General features: G+C 56.4%; 1 protein-coding gene across 4 annotated transcripts; it reads left to right on the top strand.

Moving 5' to 3' along the window:
- ORMDL3 (ORMDL sphingolipid biosynthesis regulator 3) lies at positions 1-24,654 on the top strand. Of its 4 annotated transcripts, none has more exons than XM_075911450.1 (5): positions 19-148; positions 13,743-13,905; positions 14,794-14,999; positions 19,453-19,604; positions 21,129-24,654. In XM_075911450.1, the coding sequence occupies exons 3-5, from the start codon at positions 14,826-14,828 to the stop codon at positions 21,262-21,264; spliced, it is 462 nt and encodes a 153-aa protein (XP_075767565.1). In that variant the 5' UTR covers positions 19-148; positions 13,743-13,905; positions 14,794-14,825; the 3' UTR covers positions 21,265-24,654. The 4 variants fall into 4 exon arrangements, with proteins under 4 accessions (XP_075767566.1, XP_075767565.1, XP_025037621.1 ...); XM_006117405.4 differs by lacking the exon at positions 19-148 and adding an exon at positions 11,848-12,437; XM_075911451.1 differs by lacking the exon at positions 13,743-13,905 and having other exon boundaries at positions 1-148.
- Positions 24,655-24,696: the final 42 nt, after the last annotated feature.

The following is a 24,696-nucleotide window of genomic DNA, read 5'->3' as shown; positions in this document are numbered from 1 at the left end:
GCGCCCCGCGGCCGCGTGGGTTGCTGGGGCGCGCGGGCGGGGCCTCCAGCTGCTGTGTTGTCTTCAGCGGCGGCGGGGAGCGGAGCCGGGCGGCGGGGAGAGACCCCCACGGCGAGCCCGGGGCGGCGGGCCGAGAGCCGGCTGCGCGGTGAGCAGGGGCTGGGGCGTGCGGGGGGCACAAGGACCTAGAAGAGGACTTGGGGGGTGCAGGGAGCCGGCAGGGGAAGGGACCTGGGGGGGCCTGGAGGCAAAGGGGTGCAGGGGCCTCGGGGGGAGCCGAAAGAGGAAGGGACCTGGGGGTACCCAGGAGGGGAAGAGATCTGGGGACAAGGGGGGTGCAGAGACCTGGGGGTACCCAGGAGGGGAAGAGATCTGGGGACAAGGGGGTGCAGAGACCTGGGGGTACCCAGGAGGGGAAGAGATCTGGGGACAAGGGGGGTGCAGAGACCTAGGGGACCCAGAAGGGGAAGAGATCTGGAGACAAAGGGGTACAGAGAGCTGGGGGTACCCAGGAGGGGAAGGGATCTGGAGACAAAGGGGTGCAGAGACCTGGGGGTACCCAGGAGGGGAAGGGATCTGGAGACAAAGGGGTGCAGGGTTGTGGGAGGACCCAGAAGGGGAAGGGACCTGGGGGGGATACAGAAGGGGAAGGGATGTGGGGCTAAGGGGCTGCAGGGACTTGGGGGGACCTGGGAGGGGAAGGGAGACTGGGGGCAAAGGGAGGAAGGGACTGGGGGGGGGGGTATTGGGGAAGGGTGTGCAGGGACCTGGGAGGGGAAGGGAAACTGGGGGGGCCCTGGGAGATGCAGGAGACTAAGGGGTGGGGAGAATCCAGTGATTCGGGGACCTGGGAGGGGAAGGAACTGCGGGGGGGAATTGGAGTAGAGGGTTGCAGGGACATGTGGGGAACCAGGGCAGAGCAGTGTAGGCTTTGTGGGGAGCAGATGGGAGAGGCAAGGGTGTTGGGGTGCCAGGCTTGGGAGAAGTCCCAGTGATGGAAGGGAAGGAGCAGGGGGCTAAGAGAGAGTGGGGGTGCTGGATTCTGGGCAATGGAGCTGGAATGGGGGCAGTTCTGGGAAACCTGCCACGAGATGTTGGAAAGCCGGCTGGGAGAGCAGTGCCTACTGGGTGGGGGGAGGCTGGGAAGCCTGCCAGGGCACCGCGACCTTTGGCTGTTTTTTTGTGCATGTCTGGTGTTAGGCCTTTGGACCGTATCTCAGCGCTCCAGAGTGGCTTGCTGTGTCGAGCTGAGGGTTTAGGGCGGGGGTAGGAGCTGGAGCTTCCAGGCTGCCTTTTACCAAACTCTGCAGGCAGCACAAGGAAGGTCCCCAGAGGAACCATGGCTCTTTGGGGGAGCCTGGAAAGCAACAAGCCAAAACACAGCTGGGATCCCTGCAGGAGAGGGGTGGAGATTTGAGAGCGTTCTGCGCAGTCAGTGGCAGCATCTCCGGCTTTCTGGGGGGGGTGATGGAAGGAGGGGCTGCTGGTCTCCAGAGAGGGGTGACTTGCTGGCAAGTTAGCCCCAGTTCTAGGCTCTCCACAGAAGAGATACAGTCCTGAGAAGTCCCCTACAAATCCAGCCCCATCCCCCCACAATCACTGACCTACTGAGGCCTTTTGGTCCCTACCTGTGACAGCCTCTTTGGGGTCTCCCCTGTGGCTGGCACCTCCATTCGATCCAGAAAGGTCCAACTTCTCTGCCAGCCTGAGCTGGATTTGAACCCGTGACCTCCAGGTGAATGGCTCTGTATCCCATCCCCCTTCGTCCTCCCCTCAGTGAGTCACCCAGAGCCTCTCAGCTGAGCCCTGAGATCAGATCCCATCCAGTTGTGCCGCTAGAGCAGGGAACCTGCGCCGGCAGCGGTTCCCTATTGTGCAATATTGTGGAATGAACTTGCACAGCTGGGCAGCGACAGGTCCCTGAATTGTCACAAAGAGGTTAATGGTGGGGGGGGGGGGGAGCAGGAGGTGGGGAGAGCAGAGCCCTTCCGCAGCTTACAGGCAAACAGCCTGTAATACCCACAGCTTCTTGGCAGTAGCTATCTCGGGCGGGCGCAGCTGTGGGAAATCCCCAGGGGAGGCCTGCTCTGTCCGTGGGACCTTCACTTAGTCTCTAGGCTGGACAGCTGGGATGTGAAGCCCCTATAGGGAGTTCACTTCTGGCTCTGGTAAGTGCTTCCTCTCCCCCACTCCTGCCTCTTGAGCATGCTTCTCCAGCACAGCCTGCCACAAGAGTGGGCAGACTCCGGCCCCGGGGTTGGATCTGGCCCCAAGTATTTCCCTCTGGCCTTCCCAGCTGATTAGCAGAGGTGCAGACTTACAGCTGGCAGTGTGTGTTCGGCTGCCCCTCCTCCCACCTGGCTCCCAGGATTTTCCTGCTAACTGTGCAGGAACTGGCTGAAGTCAGGGTGTTCCCCTCCCCTGTACCCCATTTCTGCAGAGCAGGGGTTGTAGATGGAGACACACAGTCAGCAGAGTTGTACAAATCAAGCCTGTGAAATAGCAGTGAGGGGGCGGGCAGCAGACTAGGACAGATTTTCCTTAAAGAAACAGAGGTGGCTTCTCTCAAACTTAGCCAGCACCCACTCCCAGTCTGTGCCCCCCCCCACACAATCACTGTCACATCCACACTGCCACGCATACTTTCCTGTCCCTTTGCCGCACGTACTCAATCTGTGTCAGAAAGTCTATTTCTCACACATAAAATGTCACACACACACTCTCTCTAGCCCCAGCCCTTCCACCCAAAGCCCCGCCCCTTCAAGGGGGGGCAGAGGTGGCCTGCGATTACATACCAAAATTTGTGAATTCCCCCCCCCCCCCTTCCATGAAAACAATTGCCCACCTCGGCCTGCAATCTTCACCTCCCTTAGGTTGCCAACTTTTTGAGGCAGGAGCCATTTTTATTTTGTGCTTGTACAGCTCCAAGCACCACAGGGTCTGGTGCTGACCCAGGCCTGTGGCTCCTAAATGCTACCACAGCATGGCTAAACAATACTGTTCTGCAGCCATGTTGCTGTTTCTAAGGGGAAACTCAAGCTGCTGGTAGCTTTAATGGGGGAGCCCCTCCTGTTCCATGAGATCATTCTATGCTGGAAAGTCCAGCCTCCAGAAGTGACTGTGGGCCCCATAAACATCTCTTAGGTGGCTCAGGTAATCAGAGGGGGGGTGATGCGAGCGATGCCAGCCAGCTCCCCTCAAAAGTCTGAGTCAGTGTTTGCTGTAGCAAACCGTGTTCCAGCAAGAGCACCCCAGATGGGTGCCCTTCTCCCTTGGCACCCCCCGAGGCTGGACCCGGACATTGCTCAGGATCGGTCGGACGATGCGTTCTGGAAACGGGACTGGGAAGCTGCAAGTTGCGACTCCAGAGTCGGTCCTGCTTGTAGCTTTCAGTTCAGGCCCCTCGCTCCCGTTAAGGAGCGCGCACGGGGGCGGACGGGAGACGCTGGCAGAAGCCGAGCGCTTCCGTGTGGTCTGAGGGGCACCCCCTTCGTCCAGCACTGCCGCTGGTTGCTGCGTGGGGAGGAGTGAGCGACTTCCCCTTTCTGGAGAAACCTTGGCATCCTGTCGAACTGGGCTGCTGCTGCTTTGGGGGGCTGTCCGGTGCCTGATTGGAGAGCATTTGTGTGAGCATGGGGTGTGACCAGTAATTACTGTTCCAGTCCCCCCCTCCCAAAAACCCCCTAGACTCTCCTCCTTGCTACCCGGTGGAGTTGGTCTCTAGTGTGTTCTCTTCCAATCAGTCTGGAAAGCACCTCCCAGCACATCCCACACCTGATTTCCCCCACTGCATCCCCCCGTGTCTGCTCACTCCTATTAGGGGTGTAATAGTGGAGTCGATTACCCGATAAGCAAAAGCTTATAGGTTAATGCTAGAGACTACACGCATTTCCCTTCCCTCCCCCCCAGTGAATTCTATAGCAAGCTGGCCAGCAGCTCGGCTCAGTCCTGGCTCATACCGGGACCTACCCTGGCTGCAGCTCTGCATTTAAAGTGTATTAGGAGCTGGGCAGACAGACAGCCCTGCTCAGTTCCAGCTTGTGCCAGGTCTGGTAGCTCAGACCCCCACCCCCGACAAGGGCTGCTGCCATTGCTGCCTCTATCAGAGGCGATAGCACAGGGTGACAGGCAGCCGGATCGTGACCAGAGCAGATTTTTAACCTGGCTCCCTTCACAGACCAGCTCCTGCCTGGCACCCCGTGCTGCTGCCTCTGATACAGCGGCAGCAGCATGGAGTGGCAGGTGGCTCCTGGGGAGTGAGGTGCACTGGCTACTGGCCCCGCCCCCAGGGACTATAGAATAGTCACCTCACTGATCAGAATTCATGAGGTTACTCGACTTATCGATTAACCGACATTTAACATCCCTAACTCCTACCTGTGTAAAGTGGGTGCAAAAAGTGATTGCCGGGTGCAACAACGCAGCCCACATGATCTCAGGGGTTTCGGTAGCATCCTGGGAGGTACGTTAGACTTGGCCTGGTACTAACCAGCTAATTAAGTGCTTCCCAAGTGAATCTGGCACAGGGCTAGAAGGGCTTGTTCCATGCTTCCAGCTGGTACTCGGCACACGTGGGAAAAGGTTCTGCCCCTCTGTAACCCGGCCCCGCACGCCGCGTGGTTGGATGGTCCCCACCTTCCGACAGACCCTTTGGCTGGCAGGTGTGTTTGGAAGGGCTGCCCTCCAACTGGGGCCCTGTGAGGGAAGAGCGGCTTTTAGGGGACCATGACTCTCCCGTTAAGGAGTAGGGTTGCCAGATGGTTTCAGCAAAAATACACTTGACCTTGCATCACAATCGACATTCCATCTGATTTAGAAAATACCCGACATTTCTATTTTCTCAATTTGTTTCCCGAACAGAAAGCTCAGATACTGGGCTGTCCGGTTCAAAACCGGACACCTGGCAACCCTATTAAGGAGAGTGGGGTTGGTGTTTTGGCTCCCAGCGGACGGCCCATGCATATTGAAAGCATCGTGCCTGTCTGCCCAGTGGGTGGCTCGCTGCCTCATTAACAGCCTGATCTCCCCAGGACTGTGGCGTGTGTACCGTGTGTGCTGTTTTTGTTAGCTGCTTGCTCCCAGAGGCCCCTCCCTCTGGAGTCCTTGAGCCCTGTGCTGTAGGAAGGTGCAACTCCTGCTGGCTTCAGATAATCCGAGGATTTGAAGGGGCGCTCACTCAGCGTGCCAGGTAACTCCGACATGGGAAGGCAAGCAGCTGACTCTTGGCAAAATTTGTAAGCGTTCATTCGCAAATGCTGGCCATCTCAGGGCTCCGCTGGGTGCTCTCGGGTGCCTGGCATTAAATGAGGATATTGACTTACTAGGGATCATGGAACCTTATTGCAATGAGGGTAATGAAGGGACATGCTAATACCAGGGTGTCAAATATACAGGAACGGCAGTGTAGACGGAAAGGGCAGGGGCATTCCAAGATAAGGAAAACCGTGTCCTACGTGAAACAAACAATACGGTCGAATCTCTATGGGCAAAAATGCCATACCTGATTAAAAAGCATATCGCAGGAGGAATATTTTCCTGATAAGAAGCAATGGGCTTAAAGTGCAGCAAGGGAGGTTGAGGTTGGACTTTAGAAAAAACTTCCTACTGGTCAGGGTGCTTAAATGTGGGAATAAATTGCCTCGGGAGGTTGTGGAATCTCCATCACTGGAGATATTTAAGAGCAGGTTGGACAGACATCTACCCAACATGTGTCAGGGATGATCTAAACCAGTGTTTCTCAACCAGTGGTACGACTACCCTTGGGGTACTCGAAGTCTGGGGGGTATGTCCACACTACTGAAATTTGGAGAAAGCTGAATTTTTATTTTAAGTTTTACAGCGCTTTATTGTTTTTGTACTTTTTTACACCCAAAAATTTAATTACTCGCCAGCTACGATTAAGTTGTTTAAACAAACGTGTTGCAATGGTAGGAAAAAAATTGTCTTTGAAAACTGTAGATACTAGAGGTACTTATAATTTTTTTAAAGGGGGTACGGTATAAAAAAAGGTTGAGAAACACTGATCTAGACAGTGCTTGGTCCTGCCATGAGGGCAGGGGACTGGACTTGGTCTCTTGAGATCCCTTCCAGTTCTAGAATTCTAGGGTCTGACCAGGATGACGGTGAAATGCAGTGGGAAGTTAGAGAGGCTGCAATAGGATAATGATGGATCAGGAAAGGGATAGAAAATATCGTAACACCGCTCTGTACACACCTGGGATACTGTGAGCGATTCTGGGCGTCCCATCTCGGAAAGGGCATGATGGAACTAGAAAAGCTTAGGAGACGAGCAGCACGGATATTCAAGGGTATGGAACAGCTGCTGTACAAGGAAAGAATAAAAAGCCAAGGGCTGTTTGGCTTAGAAGAGACACAGCCAAGGGGCACTGTGAGAGAGGTCTCTAAAATCACGACTGGGGCGGGGAGTAGAGTTATTTACTCTTTCCCACAACACAAAAAGCAGGGCCACCTGCTGAAATGAGTAGGTGGCAGAATGAATCCACGCGAGGCTGTACGTAGGCACACGCCAGTTGCCGTGGGGTGTGGTGATGGCCAGAAGTAAAGCGGGGTTCAAAAGAGACCTGGGTAAGTTGACAGAGGGCAGGTCCCTCAATAGCTGTTAGCCAAGATGGCCAGGGATGCAACCCCATAGTTAGGGTGCGGCCAGACCTCTGCCTGCCAGAAGCCAAGAGGGGAAGCTGGGGTGGACCACTCCAGCTGCCCTGTTCTGTATACTCCCCTGAGGCTCTGGTACTGGGCCAGATGGGCCATGGCCTGACCTGATCTGGCTGCTGTTCTGCTCTTCCGGGGAGTTGTTTCTCCGGGTTAAAGGAGGGATGTTGACATGGCTGGAGCTGGGATGGGAGGGGGAGGGGGTTGGGTTGCCTGGTAGAGACTCAGTAGCCATGGTCCCACGCTCTCTCATGCAGAGGCCAGCAGTCCACGTGCGGGTCAAGCCGCTAACCGAAGTCCATCGGAGTAGGGACGGGAGGGGGCTGGCTCGGCCCTGTGGCTGAGCTCCTGAAAGGACAAGCGGGTGTTAAGCTTGCAGCGTTTTTCCTTTTCTCAGCGGCGTCTCTGGGAACTGGGGGTGGGGATGAATTTCCAGTCGGGGGTCGGGCAGGTTTCCCATAGACGGTGTTGACTGTGCGCCCCAATCGTGCGCCCCACAGCACCTACCAATGCACCTGTTACTCGGTCCCCCCCTCTGCATGTTGGTTCCTGGGTCGCATGCGCGGCGCAGCCATGGCCTCTTGTCTCTTCACTGCAGCCCATCTCTTGCGGTTCAGGCCTCAGCCGGCTGCCAGTCAGCCCTGCGTGACGGCTTAGGGCAGTGTGTTTCAAACTAGGGGTTGTGACCCAGGACTGGGCGGTGGAAGGTCGGGCGCTGGGGCTCGTGGCTGCCGGGGGATCTGGTGACTAGTGGGGGGGGGGGGGCGCTAAGGAAGCTCCCTGCCTGTCCTGCCACTGCAAACTGCGGTGCGCCCCAGAGGTGGCCGGCAGCAGGCCCGGCTCCTCGGGGGGGGGCGGGGGTCTGCACAGGGCTCTGTGCACTGCCCTGAGCACTAGCTCCAAACTCCTTGGCTGGGAACCTGCTGCGGCTGCTTCTGGGGCACAGCAGAGTCTGCGGGGCCAGGAGAGGCAGGAAGCTGCCTTAGCCCCCCCGCTGACCGGGAGGTGCTCGAGGTCGGCCCCTCCTGCCCCCTCCCAGAGCCCCCTCCTGCACCCCAAAGCTCCCATCCTCCACCCCACCCTGGAATCCGCACTCCTGTCAAATTCTGTTGGGTCGCGGCATCAACCATTTTCTTCAGCTGGATCATGAGAGGGGGAAAAAAAAAAGTTTGAAAACAGCTGGCTTAGTGGCAGGGAGGAACGGCCATTCAGGACTAGGCTGAAATCAGCCCAGTTTGTTCTGTCTGGGACTTAACTCCGGGTCAGCACCTGGGCTCCAGAGATGAGAAACTGCCATTAACCTAACGCAGCCTGAGGCGCCTTCCGATGTTGGCTTCCTTTCAGGGTAGCGGTGTTTCCGTAGTCCCTGAAATGCGTTATGCTGACGCTGGGAGCAAGGCTCCGGCTGCGCTTTGATGAGCAAGAAGCAAATAATGTGACTGCGGAGAAGGGTTGAAAATATTCGTGTCCCCAGGAAATTGGCTCCCCTCCCACGTTTGAGGGCGATTTCGGCCCCTCGTACGTGATTGTTTGTGCTGTGAGAGCAGCCAGAGGCTTCGTTTGAGTTTGGGGCCCCTTGGCACTGAACTCTGCATAGATTCGTTCTTCCTCCCAGTGAGATCGGGGCCTGTGTAAACCTGTAGAGCGGGACAGTCCCTGCCCTGGAGAATTTGCAGTCTGACTAGACGTGACCCGGAGAGCGCAGAAGTGCAGGGAGAGGAAGTGACTTGCTGGGAGTCGCGTAGCAGGTTGATAAAGATCTGGCAGCTGAACCCAAACGTCTGGGCCCTGCCTGCTCAGCCATGTTGTGATTCACGTCCCTGTGACCCTCTGACGCGGAGGAGCAGCCGTGGCCACGCATCTCAGTTTTCTCTGGCCTGGCACGAGGCTGAGCGTGGCAATCGATGGCCAGTCACAAGAGAGACGAGTCAGCATCGTTCTCAACTGAGCGGCGGGGCGGGAATCTGCCTCCCTCCCAGTCTCTCTTCCCACCGCCCCCAAGTGCTGGGCTTTGGGAGCTGATGCCTGGGAGCTGGCTGCCTCCTAATAACCCTGGCCTGTCGCAAGGGGGCCGCTCCAGCCGGGCCGCAGCGAGCAGCCTGTGCTGCTGCCCCGGGGTCCCTGCTGGGTGGGAGGTGGGGATGTGAGTGGTTAACCATGGGGCCCACCGCTGCTCCAGCCAGTTCAGCCCAGCTGGGTTAGAGCAGGCCCCCTGCCCACCTCCCCTTTAATCGGCTAACCAATTAAACGGGTTTTTACATCCCCAGTTGGTGGCTGACCCGACTGGGAGAAAACCGACGATGCTGATTGGCTTCTTCCCTTGAACTGGGGCGATGCCGCCAGTCCAGACGGCGGCCTGGCCGCCCTGCAGACAGACCTGTAGCTGCAGAACAGCAGCTTCCTTCCCCCGCAGGCCCCGCCGGGGGAGGGCTTCAGATGAATAAGAGTCTTAGTGGCCCGTTCGGTGCTAGGCCTCCCAGCACACGGGCCTGTTAGTGCCCATCCTGTGCTTGATGGGAGCCGAGCCAACAGCCCAACGTGACTGCCGCTGATCCGGGCTGCGTCAGGCTGTGTGTGTGTACGGGTCAGACCAAAGAGCGATCTCGCCTGCTATCCTGTCTTCTGACCAATGCCAGATGCCCCAGAGGGAGTGAACAAAACAGGGAATCAAGTGATCCCTCCCCTGTCTCCCATTCCTGCCTCTCGCATACAGAGGCTAGACACACCATTCCTGCCCAGCCTGGCTACTAGCCATTAACAGACCTATCCTCCGTTAATTTCTTTAGCTCTTTTTTTGAACCCTGTTAAAGTCCTGGCCTTCACAACATCCTGTGGCAAGGAGTTCCACAGGTTGACAGAGTCCCAGCATTCTGTTTGCTTTTTTTAACTGCTGCTGCACATCGAGTGGATGTTTTCAGGGAACACTCCCCAAAGCAACAATTGCAATGAAGAGCAGGGACAGGAGGAGGCAGAACGGGGCAGGAGGAGGGTGTCCTGCCCTGCATCCCACGAGGCTGTAGGTCAGGCTTGGAATGTGTCTCGGAGCGGGACTGGCACAGAGCAGGCAGGAGGCTCCGTGGGCCAGGCTGTCCAGAGGCCGGTCTAGCTCCTCCAGCACTGCAGCTGCCTCGGCCTGGTGAAACAGTCAAGTCTTTCCCCCCTTAGGAGCAGTTGCGCAGCTGGGAGATTGGCGCTTAGCAGCCATCTGCCTCAGAAGGGGGAGGGCACTGGAGCAAAGTTTCCATCACGTTCCTTGTGTGATTTGTTTTTCCTGTAGGGGAACAAAATCCCGTCTGCAAAGCTAATAACCAGTGCGCTGGGGGGGGGGCCGTCGGCTTGGGTTGGTTGGTTAGCTCTGAAGTAGGCTTTGGAAATAAACCGCAGGGGCCTGCGAGAGAGAGATTCCTGGTATTACTCCGTGGCTGACCTCCTCGGTGGGCCGGGCTCCGCAGGGCATGCGGAGGAAGGAGGGTTCAACCAGGCCTGAGCCATGTTTCCCAGAGGGGACACTGAGGCACACAAAGGGGACGGGCCCACATTTCCAAAGCACCTGCTAAAGTTTGCAACAGGCCCGACTCTTCCCGAAGATCAAGCCGGTGTCTTCCAACTGGACTCCCGGAATACCCAAGCAGCTGATCCTGAGCATGTCTTTTGGCCAACGTTCCCGCGAATCTTTTCTACCCATGTGTGAAATGGAGATGTAAAATCCCGTTTAATTGGTTAACCGACAAATGGGAACACTGGCGGGGGGGGGGGCTGGCTAGAGCCTCCCCCTGCTGCAGCCCTGTTGATGGACAACCAGAGCAGCCCCTGCCTCTGGGCAGACATGGGCTTCTCTGGACGACTGGAGCAGCCCCGGTCTGCGGCAAGCTGCCCCAGTGCGACAGTGCGGAATAAATTTTGTATGTGCACCGAGGCATGTGCGAATGTGAAACACCAACCTAGCGGAGGACACTCTGCTAATCCGCTGGGCAGCACTGGAATCTCCTGAGCAGCTGCACAAGCGCCCAGCCGACCGGGAACGCTGCTTTTGGCCTAAATGCTGGGTTCTGAGCCCTGGAGGAGTCCAATGGGCCCTACCTGATCTGCCGAGGAGGGGGTTAGTTTATAGAGGCAGACGAATTGGTGTGCTGGTCGGATAGCAGCCCTGCCTTGCGCCCGCGTCCAAAAGTCACACGTGGCCACTGCTCAGTGTACGAGTCCTGCAGCCAGCAGCAGTGGCAGGAGAGAGTTTTTGTTCTGTGTAATGATCTAATGATAGAGCTGCAGCCTGCAAAATAACCTAGGTCCAGAGTTCTGTTGGGAAACTTGGCCCATCTGGCAGCTGTGTGTCTGGCTGCAGCCCGCCTCCCACGATCCGAGCGTGTGGGAGCTGGCCAGCAGCGGCAAATCAGTTTTCCCAGCAACAGGAGCTAAGCCAGCAACACCCCCAGACGCTCACCAGGAAGGGGGAGCCTGGCTTATCCCGGCCTTTTAATTTCTGCATCTGTGCGTGAGCCTCTGCATCTGTCGCTACTGAACTTTGCATGACCAAGCGGCATCTTAAAAAAAAAAAAAAAATGCTCCTGCTGATGGACAAGTTTGGCCCACTTTGGGAAAAAAAATCAAAACGCCACAAACCAAGCTTCAGCAGACAAAATCCATGGAAATTAATTTCAAGAGCCCAAAAGCTGGCCCTAGCCATGCATATCCCCTTCTCATAATGCACGTGACGAGTCCCGCTGACTTAAGCACATGCCGCAGTGAGTGCCGGATCCGGGTGTGACATACTAAATGGGCACGTGTAGGTTTCAAGGCTGGAAGGATCCATTCTGAGCATCTAGTCTCGCTGCCTGGAAAGCACAGCTTAGAAACTCCCACCCGATGATTCCCACAGGAAAGTGGGGATGGAGCTGCAGCGAACCTCTTCACCAGGCTTCAAGTGATGGAACGCGCACCCGCTGCTCTGGCAAACGTGTGGCGGCATCTTTGGGAGACACATGGTGATGGGTCTTCATAGGTAGCAGGCTTAAAACAAGCAAAAGGAAGTACTATTTCATGCAACGCACGGTCAACCTGTGGAACTCCTCGCCAGAGGATGATGTGAAGGCCGAGACTTTAACAGGGTTCAAAAAAGAACTAGATACATTCATGGAAGAGGGTCCATCAATGGCTGTTAGCCAGGTGGGGCAGGGAGGATGTCCCTAGCCACTGTTTGTCAGAAACTGGGAATGGGTGACAGGAGGAATTACGTGATAATTCCCTGTTCTGGTCCCTCCCTCTGGGGCACCTGGCATTGGCCACTGTCAGCAGACAGGATGCTGGGCTAGGTGGACCTTTGCTCTGACCCAGTCTGGCCGTTCTTATGATTCAATCCTGCAAAGGTCTGAGCTTGAAAATACTCGCTGACTTGGCTTCCTGGTGATGTCGCTGTTCAGCGCCACGTGTTGTCGCTCTGCCTGGGAGGAATACGCTCCCCGGATCGGGCCCGTGGCTGGCACGCTTTGGCGATCTCTGGAATCTGAGGTTTTTTTCGGTTGTGATCTCGCGCTGGCTGGATGACGTCACAATCTGCCCATCCAGAGGGAGCCAGCTGTGGCAGGTGCTGGCAGGACAGCAGCCAGCTGCGAGCTGGGGAGGGGTGGGTGAAAGGTCCCGTTTGTGTGGGGCCGGTGGTTTTGATCCCTGTCAGCCGGTGGCCACGTGTGAACCGTGGCCACGGATAGGCCTACCCCATTCCGTGCTGCTCCCGCACCTGGCGTGTTCCGTCATTAGGCGAGGGTGTGGTAAGCATGTGTCTGGTGTTTGCTAATGAACCTCTTTAAATACACGAGCCAATGAGTGTAGCCGGCTGTGAGATTTCATGTATTGTTGTGGATGGCCCCCAAATCCATCCTCCGTATGGCCAGTGGCACTGTGTTCTCCTTTCCAGTACAGGTTGAACACCTCTGGTCCGGCATGATTTTACGTAGCCAGGTGGCCACTTATTGTGGGCGTGGCGACGTTTCCCACAGTCCCATAAAGTTGCTTACAGCCACCAGTCCTGGCTGCCAATGTTCTTTGCTGCTGTTTAGCTCCAGTCTACCCCTAAATGTCTTTAAGAGCCCAGCAAGCAGTAGAAGTGTTGGTCATGCTGCTAGACAATATTGACCTCCCATGGTCTGGCAAATTCTCTGATTCAACACGTGTCAGGTCCCGAGGGTGCCGGAATAGAGAGGTTGCACCTGCAGTGAATTTCTCTTTCTGGCCTCATCAGAATTGCTTTGACACTGCCTCTTTCCACGCGTCCCCTGGTGTCTGCATGTTCTGCCCCATGGCAGTGGGGCAGCCTTCTCCTATATGGCACCCCCGGCTGAAATCACCTCCCTGCTTCATTCCCACCTTGTTGCTTTTCTCACCTCGCTCTCGAGGGCTCGTCCCAGAGCAATTCCCTCCCTCCTGTTGCCTCGATCTCTGTAATGCCTTTCATTGGGAGACTTTCACTGCTTACAAACTGAGGGCCCAGGTCTGACCTCTGGGTTGGGGTGGGAGGCTGCAGCCACACTGACCCCTATAGCAGATGTATGGCTAATCCTAATGGGAAGGTTACCCCTCCTCCCCAAGACTGTGCAAAATCGGGGCTGTTCTCAGATTATGCCCTGAATCCTACAGACACTAAAGCATGTGGGTTACTTTATGCTCCAGATTTTGCAGGGCCTTAATGGGTGTGTCTAGACTACAGGCTTTTGTCAACAAAAGTCCACTTTTGTCGACAAAACTATACCTGTGTCTACACTACCGCCGAGTTCTGTTGACATAATGTTGACAGAACTCGGCAGTTTTGTTGATGGCGGTAAACCTCATTCTACGAGGAATAACGCCTTTTTGTCGACAGAAGGCATTACTGCATCTACACTGTCCTTTGCGTCTACACTCTCATGTCGACAAAGCAGCTGTCGACAGAACTGGATGTCGTCTAGACGCTCGTTTTCGACAGAAGCTTTGTCGACCGTATCTGTCGACAAAGCCTGTAGTCTAGACGTACCCAAGGTGTCCTGAAAGAGGACGTGCTCCGGGTTGTGCTGGGAAATTACCCATTTGGCTCTTCACAGACAGAGTCCAAGGACTGAAATCATCCAGAGCCCTGGTTCCATCAGAATCTACCTCCGGAGTGACCCACGCCCCACTGGCGCGAAGCTACCCCTCTTCCCTGGCACCTTCCGCTTGAATCTCAAACCTTAGCAGATGTAGCTCCATCTCCACTTCAAAGCTTGGGTACGGAGAGCTTCTGGTGGGAAAGCAGCAGCATCTGGGACAGAACCCGGAAGTCCCGACTTTGCGTCAGCCGTGTCACCTGCATGACCATGCTCCATCCTGGGCCGGTCTTGGCTGAGTAGCTGCGACAAGGAATCCTAGTTGGGACTGGTCCCAACTCAATCATCCCAGCCAGGGCTCTGTCAAACCGGGACTTAACCTCTAGGGATGGAGATTCCACCCCCTCCCGAGGGAACCCCTCCCCGCGCTTCCCCACCCTCCTAGGGAAATCGTTTGTCCTAATATCCAACCTAGACCTCCCCCACTGCAACGTGAGCCCATTGCTCCTCGTTCTGCCATCTGCCACCCCTGAGAACAGCCTCTCTCCAGCCTCTTTGGGACCCCCCGTTCAGGTGGTTGAAGGCTGCTCTCAAATCCCCCCTCACTCTTCTCTTCTGCAGACTCAACAAGCCCCAATCCCTCAGCCTCTCCTCGTAGGTCAAGGGCTGCAGGCCCCGAATCATTTTGGTCGCCCTCCGCTGGACCCTCTCCAATGCGCCCACATCCTTTCTGTAATGGGGGGCCCAGAATTGGGTGCAATACTCCAGATGTGGCCTCCCCAGTGTCGCACAAAGGGGACTAATCACTTCTCCAGATCTGCTGGCCATGCTCCTCCTAATGCAGCCCAATATGCCGTTAGCCTTCTTGGCTACAAGGGCGCCCTGTTGATCCGATCCAGCTTCTCACCCACTGTCATCCCCAGGGCCTGTTCTGCCCAACTGCTGCTTAGCCCATCGCCTGTAACTGGGGGGGGGAGGCTGGGGCTGTTGTGTGGCAGGTTTTGGGAGTTTCTAGCTCAGCGGCTGCTGCCCCCCTGCGCTGACCTGTCTCTTGCTTTTCTTGGTTCAGTTCAGGGCTGCCGAGCCGGCGCGTGAGCCAGCATGAACGTGGGGACGGCCCACAGCGAGGTGAACCCCAACACCCGCGTCATGAACAGCCGAGGCATCTGGCTCTCCTACGTGCTGGGGATTGGCCTGCTGCACGTGGTCCTCCTCAGCATCCCCTTCTTCAGCGTCCCCGTGGTCTGGACACTCACCAACCTCATCCACAACATGGTAAGGGGGACCCCCAGCTGGGTTTGTCTGCCACGTGGGTGGTTTGCTCTTATAGGGACAGCGCTGAGGGATCCCACTGTGAAATCAGCCCCCAGTCCCGGGTCCCTGCAAGTGCATGCGACGCAGCCTGGCTGATGAAACCTGTGGTCAACCTGTGGAACTCCTTGCCAGAGGAGGCTGTGAAGGCTAGGACTATAACAGAGTTTAAAGAGAAGCTTGATAATGTCCTGTAGGTTAGGTCCATAAAAGGCTATAAGCCAGGGGATAGAATTGGTGTCCCTGGCCTCTGTTTGTCAGAGGCTGGAGAGGGATGGCAGGAGACAAATCGCTTGATCATTGTCTTTGGTCCACCCTCTCTGGGGCACCTGGTGCTGGCCACTGTTGGCAGACAGGATACTGGGCTAGATGGACCTTTGGTCTGACCCAGTATGGCCGTTCTTATGTTCTTACGAAATAGCCACAGCCCAGGCCTTGCCCTCTTCCATCTCCAGGTCGTGGGTTCGAATCCAGCCTGGGTGGGGACAAACAAACCTTTGAAAATTGGAATTGATTTGGGTCCCAGTCTAGCGTAGGGGTGGGTGACCTCAGGCCCAGGGGCTGGATGCGGCCCCCGGCTTGCCAGGAGCCGGCCCCCCCAGGCTCAGGGATGGGGGAGTCCACACTGGTTCTCCAGCCCCATCCCACCATGGGGCTGGAGCACCCACAATCTACTAGCCTGGGCCCCCATAGGCTCTGGTGCGTGAGGGGAACATGGGGAGGGTCTTTTTCCTCCACCTCAGTGAGAGGTTTTTGTGGGGCTTTCTCTTTGCTTTTCACTTGCGTGTGGCCCCCAACTGATTTTTCTGTGGGTCACAGACCCAAACAAGGTTCCTCCCCCTGCGGCTGCATCACCAAAGCCGCCCAAACAGGCTCCTGCAGGAGCAGACTGGCCCGGTGAGAGGGGCAGGGGGCAACGACGAATGATGGGGTGGGGGTGGCTGGTTCATGGGTCACTGGCTCCAGGGTAGCTGAGAAACGGGACCAACCCTCAGTTTTCCACTGGGTCGGGCCCTACCAAAGTGAGTCGGTTCTGGCCCACGGCACGACCGTAGGGTTTGCCAATTGGCCTGTTTCATGGCTGCGGATGTTTAACTCTGATGTTTCACCAGGCTGTTCCCATGGGAGACCAGGCCCACGGGGGGGGGGGGGGGTCACAAATATGTTGTAGAGGGTTCCTGGGATCGCCACCCCCGCTTCTGGGCTGCCTTCAGAGGGTGGAGGAGGGGCGCAGAGCTCTCCGCAGCCAGGAGAGAGACCCAGGAGCAGCCCTGCAGGGAAAGCGCAAGGCCTCCCCTTCCCAGGTAGTCCCCTTTGCAGCACAGGGACAATCGGACACAGCTCCACAAGTCTCCGCCAGCTGCAGCAACTGCTGGGCCTGCTGCCCGGGCCCTCGCATCCAGGAAGCACCTGGAGGTGGGTCTGGTCTCTCTCCCCACCCCAGCCCAGCTGGAGCTAGGAGCCCCCTTTGCTGGGGCATTGCTGGGAACAGCTGATTCCCTGGGGGAAGGGCTTAGTTCCCGGCCTGGGGTGCGGCTGTGAAGTTGGTAGGGCCCTGAGCATGGGCGTGGCCCCGGGCGGGAGGGGGAGGAGCTTGGGGGGGTGCCAGCAAGAGGACGCATCGCTGCCCTCAGCTGGGATGTGGCGCAAGCCCAGCCGCTCAGCGGCACCTTTGCCCCCGGGACGGAGAAACGCCCCGTGTGTGTCCCTGCTGAGAGCCTCCCCCTCTGGTTTGAAGTCTGTGTCTCTCTGAGGTGCGACTGTGGCTCCGTACGGGGTGAGGGAGTCACCGGGCCCAGCACCCCCCTCCGCAGCCAGACGTGACTCTCCGCCGGCAGGGAGAAGAGAAGGGTTATTGGGTCACAGGGACGCAGCGTAGCACAGACTCGTTAACACAGGAACCGGGAGCAGCCAGCACCTTCCGTCTTGGGGAGAAGGGCCCTTCATCCCCCTCCTTCTCTGAGCCCCCTGCTTGTATCCTAAATCAGCCAAGATTGAAGTCCCCAGCAACCCGGCCCTAGACCTACAGGAAGCCCCCATCCCTTCCTGCCTGCTTCCTGGGCCCAAGGTGTAATCTGATAACACCTGGTTGCATCTCCCCCCCTCTGCTCAGGTTACAAAACAACTTGAGCCATTTCCTCTCTCTCTCTGTATCTATATCTATATATAGACACACAACCACACACACACACTCTCTGTGACCACAAAGCGGCACAGGACAGTAGGAACCACACACAACATAACAAGAGAGATGTAGCCATGTTAGTCTGGTCTTGTTGAAATATACCAAAGCAGCCAGTGAATACAGTCCCCACTATGTCACGGATTCTCACCCCTGGTTCAGTTCCCTCGCAAGGCCCCTGAGAACCCAGCCCATAAAAACTCCCCAAATCGTTAGCAATCGGCAGCTGGAGCGGAGAGCAAAAGGGCTCCGATCCGCACTCCTGTTCCCTCTCCTTTTTTTTTTTCCTTCTCTCTTCCATCCATGTGTGGAATAAATTTTATTGTGTGCACCAATGTATGTGCAGATGTGCACCACCAGTAGAAACACAGGCTGCCAGCTGTGCTAATCAGCTAGGCGGCATTTGGATCTCTCCTCGGTGACCGCCCGAGTGCTCCGCTTACAGGGAACCTGGTTCATCGCTCCTTGCCTTCCTGTCTGCCCAGCTTAGAGGGGTGAGGCTTAGGAGCAGGAGGCTTTTAAAGGGCCAGCAGCACTTGTTCCTAAACAACCATAGCAAGAGATTTGCTCTGTGTGTGTGTCACTGGATTGTCCGTAGAATCTTCCAGGGGAGTAAGGTCTGGTTACAATAATACGCTGCATTTATCTAGTGCTTCTCCTTGGTAGCGTTCACAGCCCTTTCCATCAAGGGGGAAGACTCTGTTGGTATCATTAACCCCATTGTACAGATGGGGTAACTGAGGCACGGAGAGATCACCTTGCCCAAGGTCAGCACTGGGAACAAGCCAGGGTTCCGGGGCACCCCATGCAGCGTCTTTCCGCTGCCGCCCCGTAAATATCGCTCACCCTTTGCCTTCCTCTCGTGCCGCACCGTTGAGCATGGCAGAGAGTTGTCTGCTGCCCTTCCCCCTCCCGGACGTGGGGGTCAGTGTTTTCGCCACTCCTCCCCGGAGGGACGTGGGGCACGTAGGGGTGAAACGTCCATTGAGGTTAGAACTGGGCATAGAGCCCAGGAAATGCCCCCGCCCACGTCCAGCTGCAGCTGTTTCATTTCAAAGGCAGGAAGCACCTGGTATTGTCTGTGCACGAGTACGTTTGTTTCCGCTCCATGTGTCTTCTCCTCTGATACTGGGGATCTGAGTAACGCCGGGGGGGGAGATGTGACCAGCGGGCCGGATGCAGCCTGCCAAGCCACCAGATCTGCCCCACGGCCGCCTCGCCATGACCCTTAGGCACAGAGGAACTCACACCACTTTACACGGCTGGCTGCTCCCTGCTCTGGACACTGGGGAGGGAGGGGGAGGCTTCAGGCGCTGCCCCCGCCCCCCAGCAAAATCTCTCCACTCCCATTGGACAGTTTCCAGAACTGAGAAATCTTGCTGGGGGCAGGGGCAGTGTGCAAAGCCTCCTCCCTCCCTCCCTTCTGCTGGAGCAGAGCCACATGGAGCAGGCTGGAGCTGGAGCAGACAGGCAGGGAGCCTGCCTCAGATTCCTGCAGGGCCGCTGGCTGGGAGCCGCCTAGGTAAATGCCTCCCAGCCAGAGCCTGCCTCTGGCATCCTACCCTCTCTCTCCCTGCAACTACCTGCCCCAAGTCACCACCCACCCCCTCTCCCCACCTCCTCCAGGCCACAACACCCTCCCAGACCCTGCACCCCCTCTGTACCCCTCCCCAGGCCAGAATCCTCTCCTGTACCCATCCCCCCTCCCCAGCCCTGCACCCCAAGCTCCTGCCCCAGACCACAACCCTCCTCTTTCACCCAAACTCCCTCCTTGACCTCACAGCCTCTTCCACACCACAGCCCCCTCCCCCAAGCTCCCTTCTTCACCCATTCACTGTTCCTGACCCCACCCCCTCCGCAGAAGTGTGGCCCCTGACTGCTTACCATTAACAATTACGGCCCAGCACTGGACTACCGTGGACGACTCGGTTGTGGCCAGGGCCCCACGGTGCTCCAGAGCTAAATGCAGGAGCCGCTACAGCCAGAGCTCCAGCGCCCGACCCTCGTAGCTGGGTTGTAACCGGCTCCGGTCCTGCCAGACCCGAATTGCCAATGCCAAAAAAAACCCCTATCGGATGACGACGTCGCCCCCTAGGGGTGTGACCCTGGCTTGCAGCTTGCGAGTGCGAGACCTTTCCCACGGCTGAGCGGATGACCCAGGTCCCACGAATATCTCCAGGCCCCCGGTCTCGAAGGGGCTGCGCAGGTTTTACCTTCTGCTCGTGTTTGCTGCAGAGTATGTACATCTTCCTGCACACCGTGAAGGGGACGCCCTTCGAGACGCCGGACCAGGGCAAAGCCCGCTTGCTCACGCATTGGGAGCAGATGGACTACGGGGTGCAGTTCACGGCGTCGCGCAAGTTCCTGACCATCACGCCCATCGTGCTGTGAGTACTTTGGGCTGGCGGGTCTTGCCCCAACCCGAACCGCCCCACCCCCCCAAAAGCTAACTCTGGAACCTTGGAGATCTTCTTGTTACTTGTGACCCAGCTGGGTCCATGCCCATAAAGAGAGACCGGGGCAGACCTGGGGTGATTCGAAGCGCCGCTGTCTCTCATCACTGGGACTGGCAGCAATTGTGGGTGTCCTGGTAGCAGCTCGGAGCCTGTCCCAGATCCGGCATTTCATTATGCCAGGTGCTGTCCAGACACGGAAGAAGCCCGTTCCTGCCCCCAGAAGCGTGCCATCGACCCCCCAAGCACAAAGGCAGCGAGGGAGAACGTGGGGGCCGGGGCTTCACCGGAGGCAGGTGTCAATGATTCGGGAGGGAAGGGGAGAGAAGTCAGTTGGGAGAGGCTGCGAAGGGCTCTGAAAGCGAAGACCAGTCATTTGTGTTCAAGGTGACCGAGAAATTCTTTTAGAGCATCCGAAGGAGGGAGGTTAAAACAGTTCACCGAAAGCACTCAGCCAGTTAACCGGTTTGACTCAGCTCTTACCGCCCAGCCCCGCTGTGGCTGTAGGGCCCTGCTGTGGCTGTGAGGTTTCTCTGCCGGCCCCTCCACAGCTGGGTCTGCTCGGGCGTGGCCGGCTCTCACCGGCGTTGGCCATCAAGGCTCAGTTAACCGGTAAGCGTCCCACTAAGCCTCACGCTTCCCGTGTAACGTCCCTAATCCAAAGTCTGTAGAGTCCCAGTGGAGCAAAATGTTGGGGTCTGGATCAGACCCTAAAACCACATCAACAAGGGCAACCTCTTGCTTTTCCCCCCTTTCACCGTCAGAAGCCGGGAGTGGGCGACAGGAGAGGGATCACTTGATGATTCCCTGTTCTGTTCACTCCCTTTGGGGCACCTGGTGCTGGCCACTGTCGGCAGACAGGATCCTGGGCTAGACGGACCTTTGGTTGACCCAGTCTGGCCGTTCTTATGGTCTCTCTCCCCCCACCCCCTACCCGCCTACAACCCGCCTTTCAGTCCTGACTGACGTAATCGCTGCTGGGACACTGTCTGCGTGGAACTGTTGTTCTCCAGCGCGAGGTGCGTAGTGTAGGGCCCATCGCGATCGACTGGGATATTCCTGAAGGGCCCGGTGCTGCCCCATCCTTTGCCAAAAGCACTCCAAGGCTGCGGCTGCAAAGGGGCTCAGCTGTTTTGAGTCTTGTGGGACCGGAGCTCGTGGCTAGAAGGAGACCGAGATTTCCCTCCATTCTCGTTGTGGAAGGGGCCTTGCCAGCTGTTAGAAACCTGCTCCCGGTGTTTTGTGTTGACTTACCCAGCTGTGCTGTGCAGATCGGAGGCCCTGAGTGGGTGACGAGACTCGGGGGAAGGGTTGACTAGTGGGCGTAACTAGAGTAGCAGGGATTGGAGCAGGAACCGCAGTCAGTGAGTCGTGTGCAACCAGCCTCTCCCGAGATCCTGCTGAGCCCCTGGGAGCGATGGAAACCGAGAGTCAACTGCTGCTTCTCTTCCACCCTAGGTATTTCCTCACCAGCTTCTACACGAAATACGACCGGATACACTTCATCATCAACACCATCTCCCTCATGAGCGTCTTGATCCCCAAGCTGCCCCAGCTCCACGGAGTCCGGATCTTTGGGATCAACAAGTACTGAGTCCCCCGGATGAAGCAAGCCGCGGTGGGAGGGGAAATCCAGTCGTCGTCCTCCTCCTCCCTTCCCCCCCACCTGGGATAGACCTTCCTGACGGCTGTTTAAAGGCAGTAGCCAATAGACTTGTGTACTGCAGGCAGGATCCTGGTGCCCAGTAAATCTAAGCAAGCTCTGGAGTAGCAGAATCCTCGGTAGAGCTTAGCAGGGAGCCAGCAGTCGGGGAAGGGGAGGGGTTTCTTGTACTCCGGTAGATGCAGATAGGCTAAGACGTTGAGGTACAATAGTCAGGCTTTCGGGAGGCTCCCGTCCAGAGGCCAAGACAGGAGAGAGCAGGGTCGGGAGGGGTATGAGTATGACACATGCACTTTACAATACGTTGATCCTTTTAGACGCTAGATGCCACTCAAAGGGCAATTCTGGGGGGGCTTGGCCACATTTCCCAGGCGTGAAAACCTTAATTGGCCACTTGGCTTTTGCGAGGTGGATTTCTCTTCCCCCCTCTCTCCTCCGGCGGGGGAGGAATGGGTTTTTTTCCCAACGAGAACACAGGAAGGAGCAACCAGGCATTTCTGGCAAAGTTTCCCCATTTCCCAACATTTGTATCATTCGGAGAGGAGGGAATTGGAGTCCACTTCCGAGTTTTTCAGTGAATTTAAACAGTTACCAGCGTTGGGGTGTTGGTTTTAAAGCGGAAGGGATTCTGTTTGAAAGCAGGGGTGTTCTCCCCCCTCACACATGCTCCCCATAGTGTTAGCCTGGTACGGCAGTAGGGGCTAACACTATGGGGCGATGGTGTTAGGGGCGATGGTACTTCTGGGCGGTTCTGTGTGTAAACGCGTTCACGCCGCCCGTCAGAGCCACTTGGGAGATCTGGAGAGGGGGGGTGGCTGACGGCTGACCGGTTTGTCCCAGATGAAGGGAAGATTGTTGCTAGGTACAGAAACGGGGGTGCTGGTGCAGGCAGGGGGTGTAGCCCTGACTGGGGTGAAACGGGTCTTGTTCTTCCACCCCGTTGCCCAGGGCGCCAATGGCTGTAACTAGATCAGTGGCATTGGCCAGATACCAACGGTGGGCGCAGCTCAGCATGTGACAGCACGTTCTCGGACATCTGGGCCCGGAGGCCCGGCAGCAGCATCCCGGGAGCCACGGGAGAGCTGTGGAACAGGAATATGGTTGTGGTGCTGAGTGGAGGCAGACCGCAAACGTGGCTAGTCAGTAAGAGGGCAACAGATCTGATGGGTCATTGAAGCAGTGAACTTGCTCCCAGGGGCTGAGCGAATCCAAGAGCTGCCGTCAGTCGCATGCCCAGAGAATGGCTGCTGAAGGCTGCCTGCCCGTCGGGGTCCAGACAAGGAAGGTGTTTGGCCCAGCAGGGAGACAAGTGACTCTTGCTTTCCTGCCGCCTTCCTTAGCCACAGTTGCTGTCCCTGTTTAAATCCACAGCCCTGCTATTCTGCTCCTGAACTGGTGGATAGATCCAGAAGGGGGGGCGGGCTCCCCTCCGTTAATGGGCGCAACTTGCCCCCAAGTGAGTGAAGGATGGTGGGGCATCGCAGGGGGCAGGGAAACTCCAAGGGGAGCTGATTAACAACCGTCTGACTCTTGTTTAGATTTTGTTTAGGCGTCCGGAGCGTATTCCAGATCATGTTTTCTGCCTCCTGCATTGGTGGTGGGAGGCAGCCCTGCCTGGAGAAGTGTGGTTTTACTATGGGCTCTTATGATGAGCCGATGAGTTAGTTATCCAGGGAATCGGGAGCCAGTTTGGAGGACGAGGTGGGAGTTTTAATGTAGATGATAATCTGCAATAGAAATGCAGTAATCCTAGTGTGAAGAGCGAGTGCTGAATCAAGGCTTGATAATCCATGTGGGTGATAAATAAGGCTGGTTGGGGATAATCAGTAGCCAAGGGGGGGCTATTTCCTATAACAGGGAGGTCTGGATGACCCAGAATGCAGGATTGTTGCAACGTTGACTCCTCCCTCCCCACACACGCACCTCAAATGGCCAGCTAGAGTGAAGGCTTAGCAGCCAGCCACTGTGTTGAATGGCAGGGTGAGGATCGATATGCCGGTTGAAATACGCCTCTGTTTATATTTGTCATGCTACCCGTGCACAATCATGAAAGTGATTTTGTGGGTGTGGATGCTGATTGCCTCCTGGTTTCGAACAGAAACATTTGAAAGGAGACCTTTTCCTTCCTGCGGGAGCCAGCGGTAGCTTTCGAACCGAGCAGGCGCGTCAGTGGGTACAAACGATAACGGTCGCGCCCCGATCGAAGGGTCCGGGCACAGGAGTGGGAGCCGGGACATCCCAATTTCAAATATCAGCCTGTGTCCTTGCCCCCTCTCCGCCCTTTGTGTGAACTGCTTCACCGCTCTGCCTCAGTTTCACCGTGTGTACCCTGCAGAGGAGAGGGGGAATAATTAACCTACCTCACAGGGCCGCCGGGAGGCGTATTGTCGCCAACGCGCTTTGAAGACGGAACTGCTACTTTAAGTATTAGTGAAAAGGAAGATGGGGACAAGAATTAGATGAAGGAGAAGGCAGGAACCTGCTTTGGGTTCTTGAAAAAGGGTTAATTTATTTGATACAAGGCTCTTTGTTTGTTTGTTTTTTCCCTCCCTGATGTAGATGGGAGGGGATTGCTGCTTTGGTTGATGTACTATCTACCCCAAGACTAGTGCACTTTTCAAGCTATTGCCTGTGACTTGGGGGGAGAAATAGTTTCAGGCCAGTGCTGCTTTCTGCAGAGGTTTGGGTGGATTCAGAAATGAACGTTGTAGCTTCGTGCCTCAGATGGCAACGGTGAGGCCGCAGGTTTCCACCTTGCGGTCTTCACACTGGGAAGATGTGCCTAGTCTAAGGTGCACGGTGCAGGATAAACGCCGATGTTGGGCAGGTCACAGAATTACAACGCTGATGCTGAACCTTCTCCACTGAAAGAGACCGAACACGCAGCGTGCTGTTAATCTAGGTTTGGGGACAAATAGAAACCTAACGAGACGAGACAAAATTATTTTAAAGGTGGGAATCTCAACCCAGAGAAGTGGGGCAGGAATCACTTCATTCTTGTGTTTAAAACAACCCACCCACCATGTATAAAAAGGGCTTTTTTTTCTTTATTTACTTATTCCCAGATATTTGTAGATGTTTGCATTTTCTCTCTCTGGTGTCTGTTAAACATGCAAAGATGGAATGACTTGGTAGCGGAAAAATAGACACTCGGCACCAGACCCTTGGCCGGGGCAAAGCAATCTTCATCAGCTGAGATCTGGACCTGGACTGTTTGTGGTATTCAGTGATATTGGTCAGATTCAATCAGTTCTGTTAAATAAACGATGAATGGGAAAGCTACTGAAAATAAAACCACAACCCCTTTGGGTTTACACGCCAGAGTGGACATTTTCCTAAACAGGTTTAACACAAGCATGATCT

Source organism: Pelodiscus sinensis, chromosome 29, assembly GCF_049634645.1.
Source record: "Pelodiscus sinensis isolate JC-2024 chromosome 29, ASM4963464v1, whole genome shotgun sequence".
In the NCBI taxonomy this organism is placed as follows: Eukaryota; Metazoa; Chordata; order Testudines; family Trionychidae; genus Pelodiscus; species Pelodiscus sinensis.
This window is presented reverse-complemented; position numbering and strand designations above follow the sequence as displayed.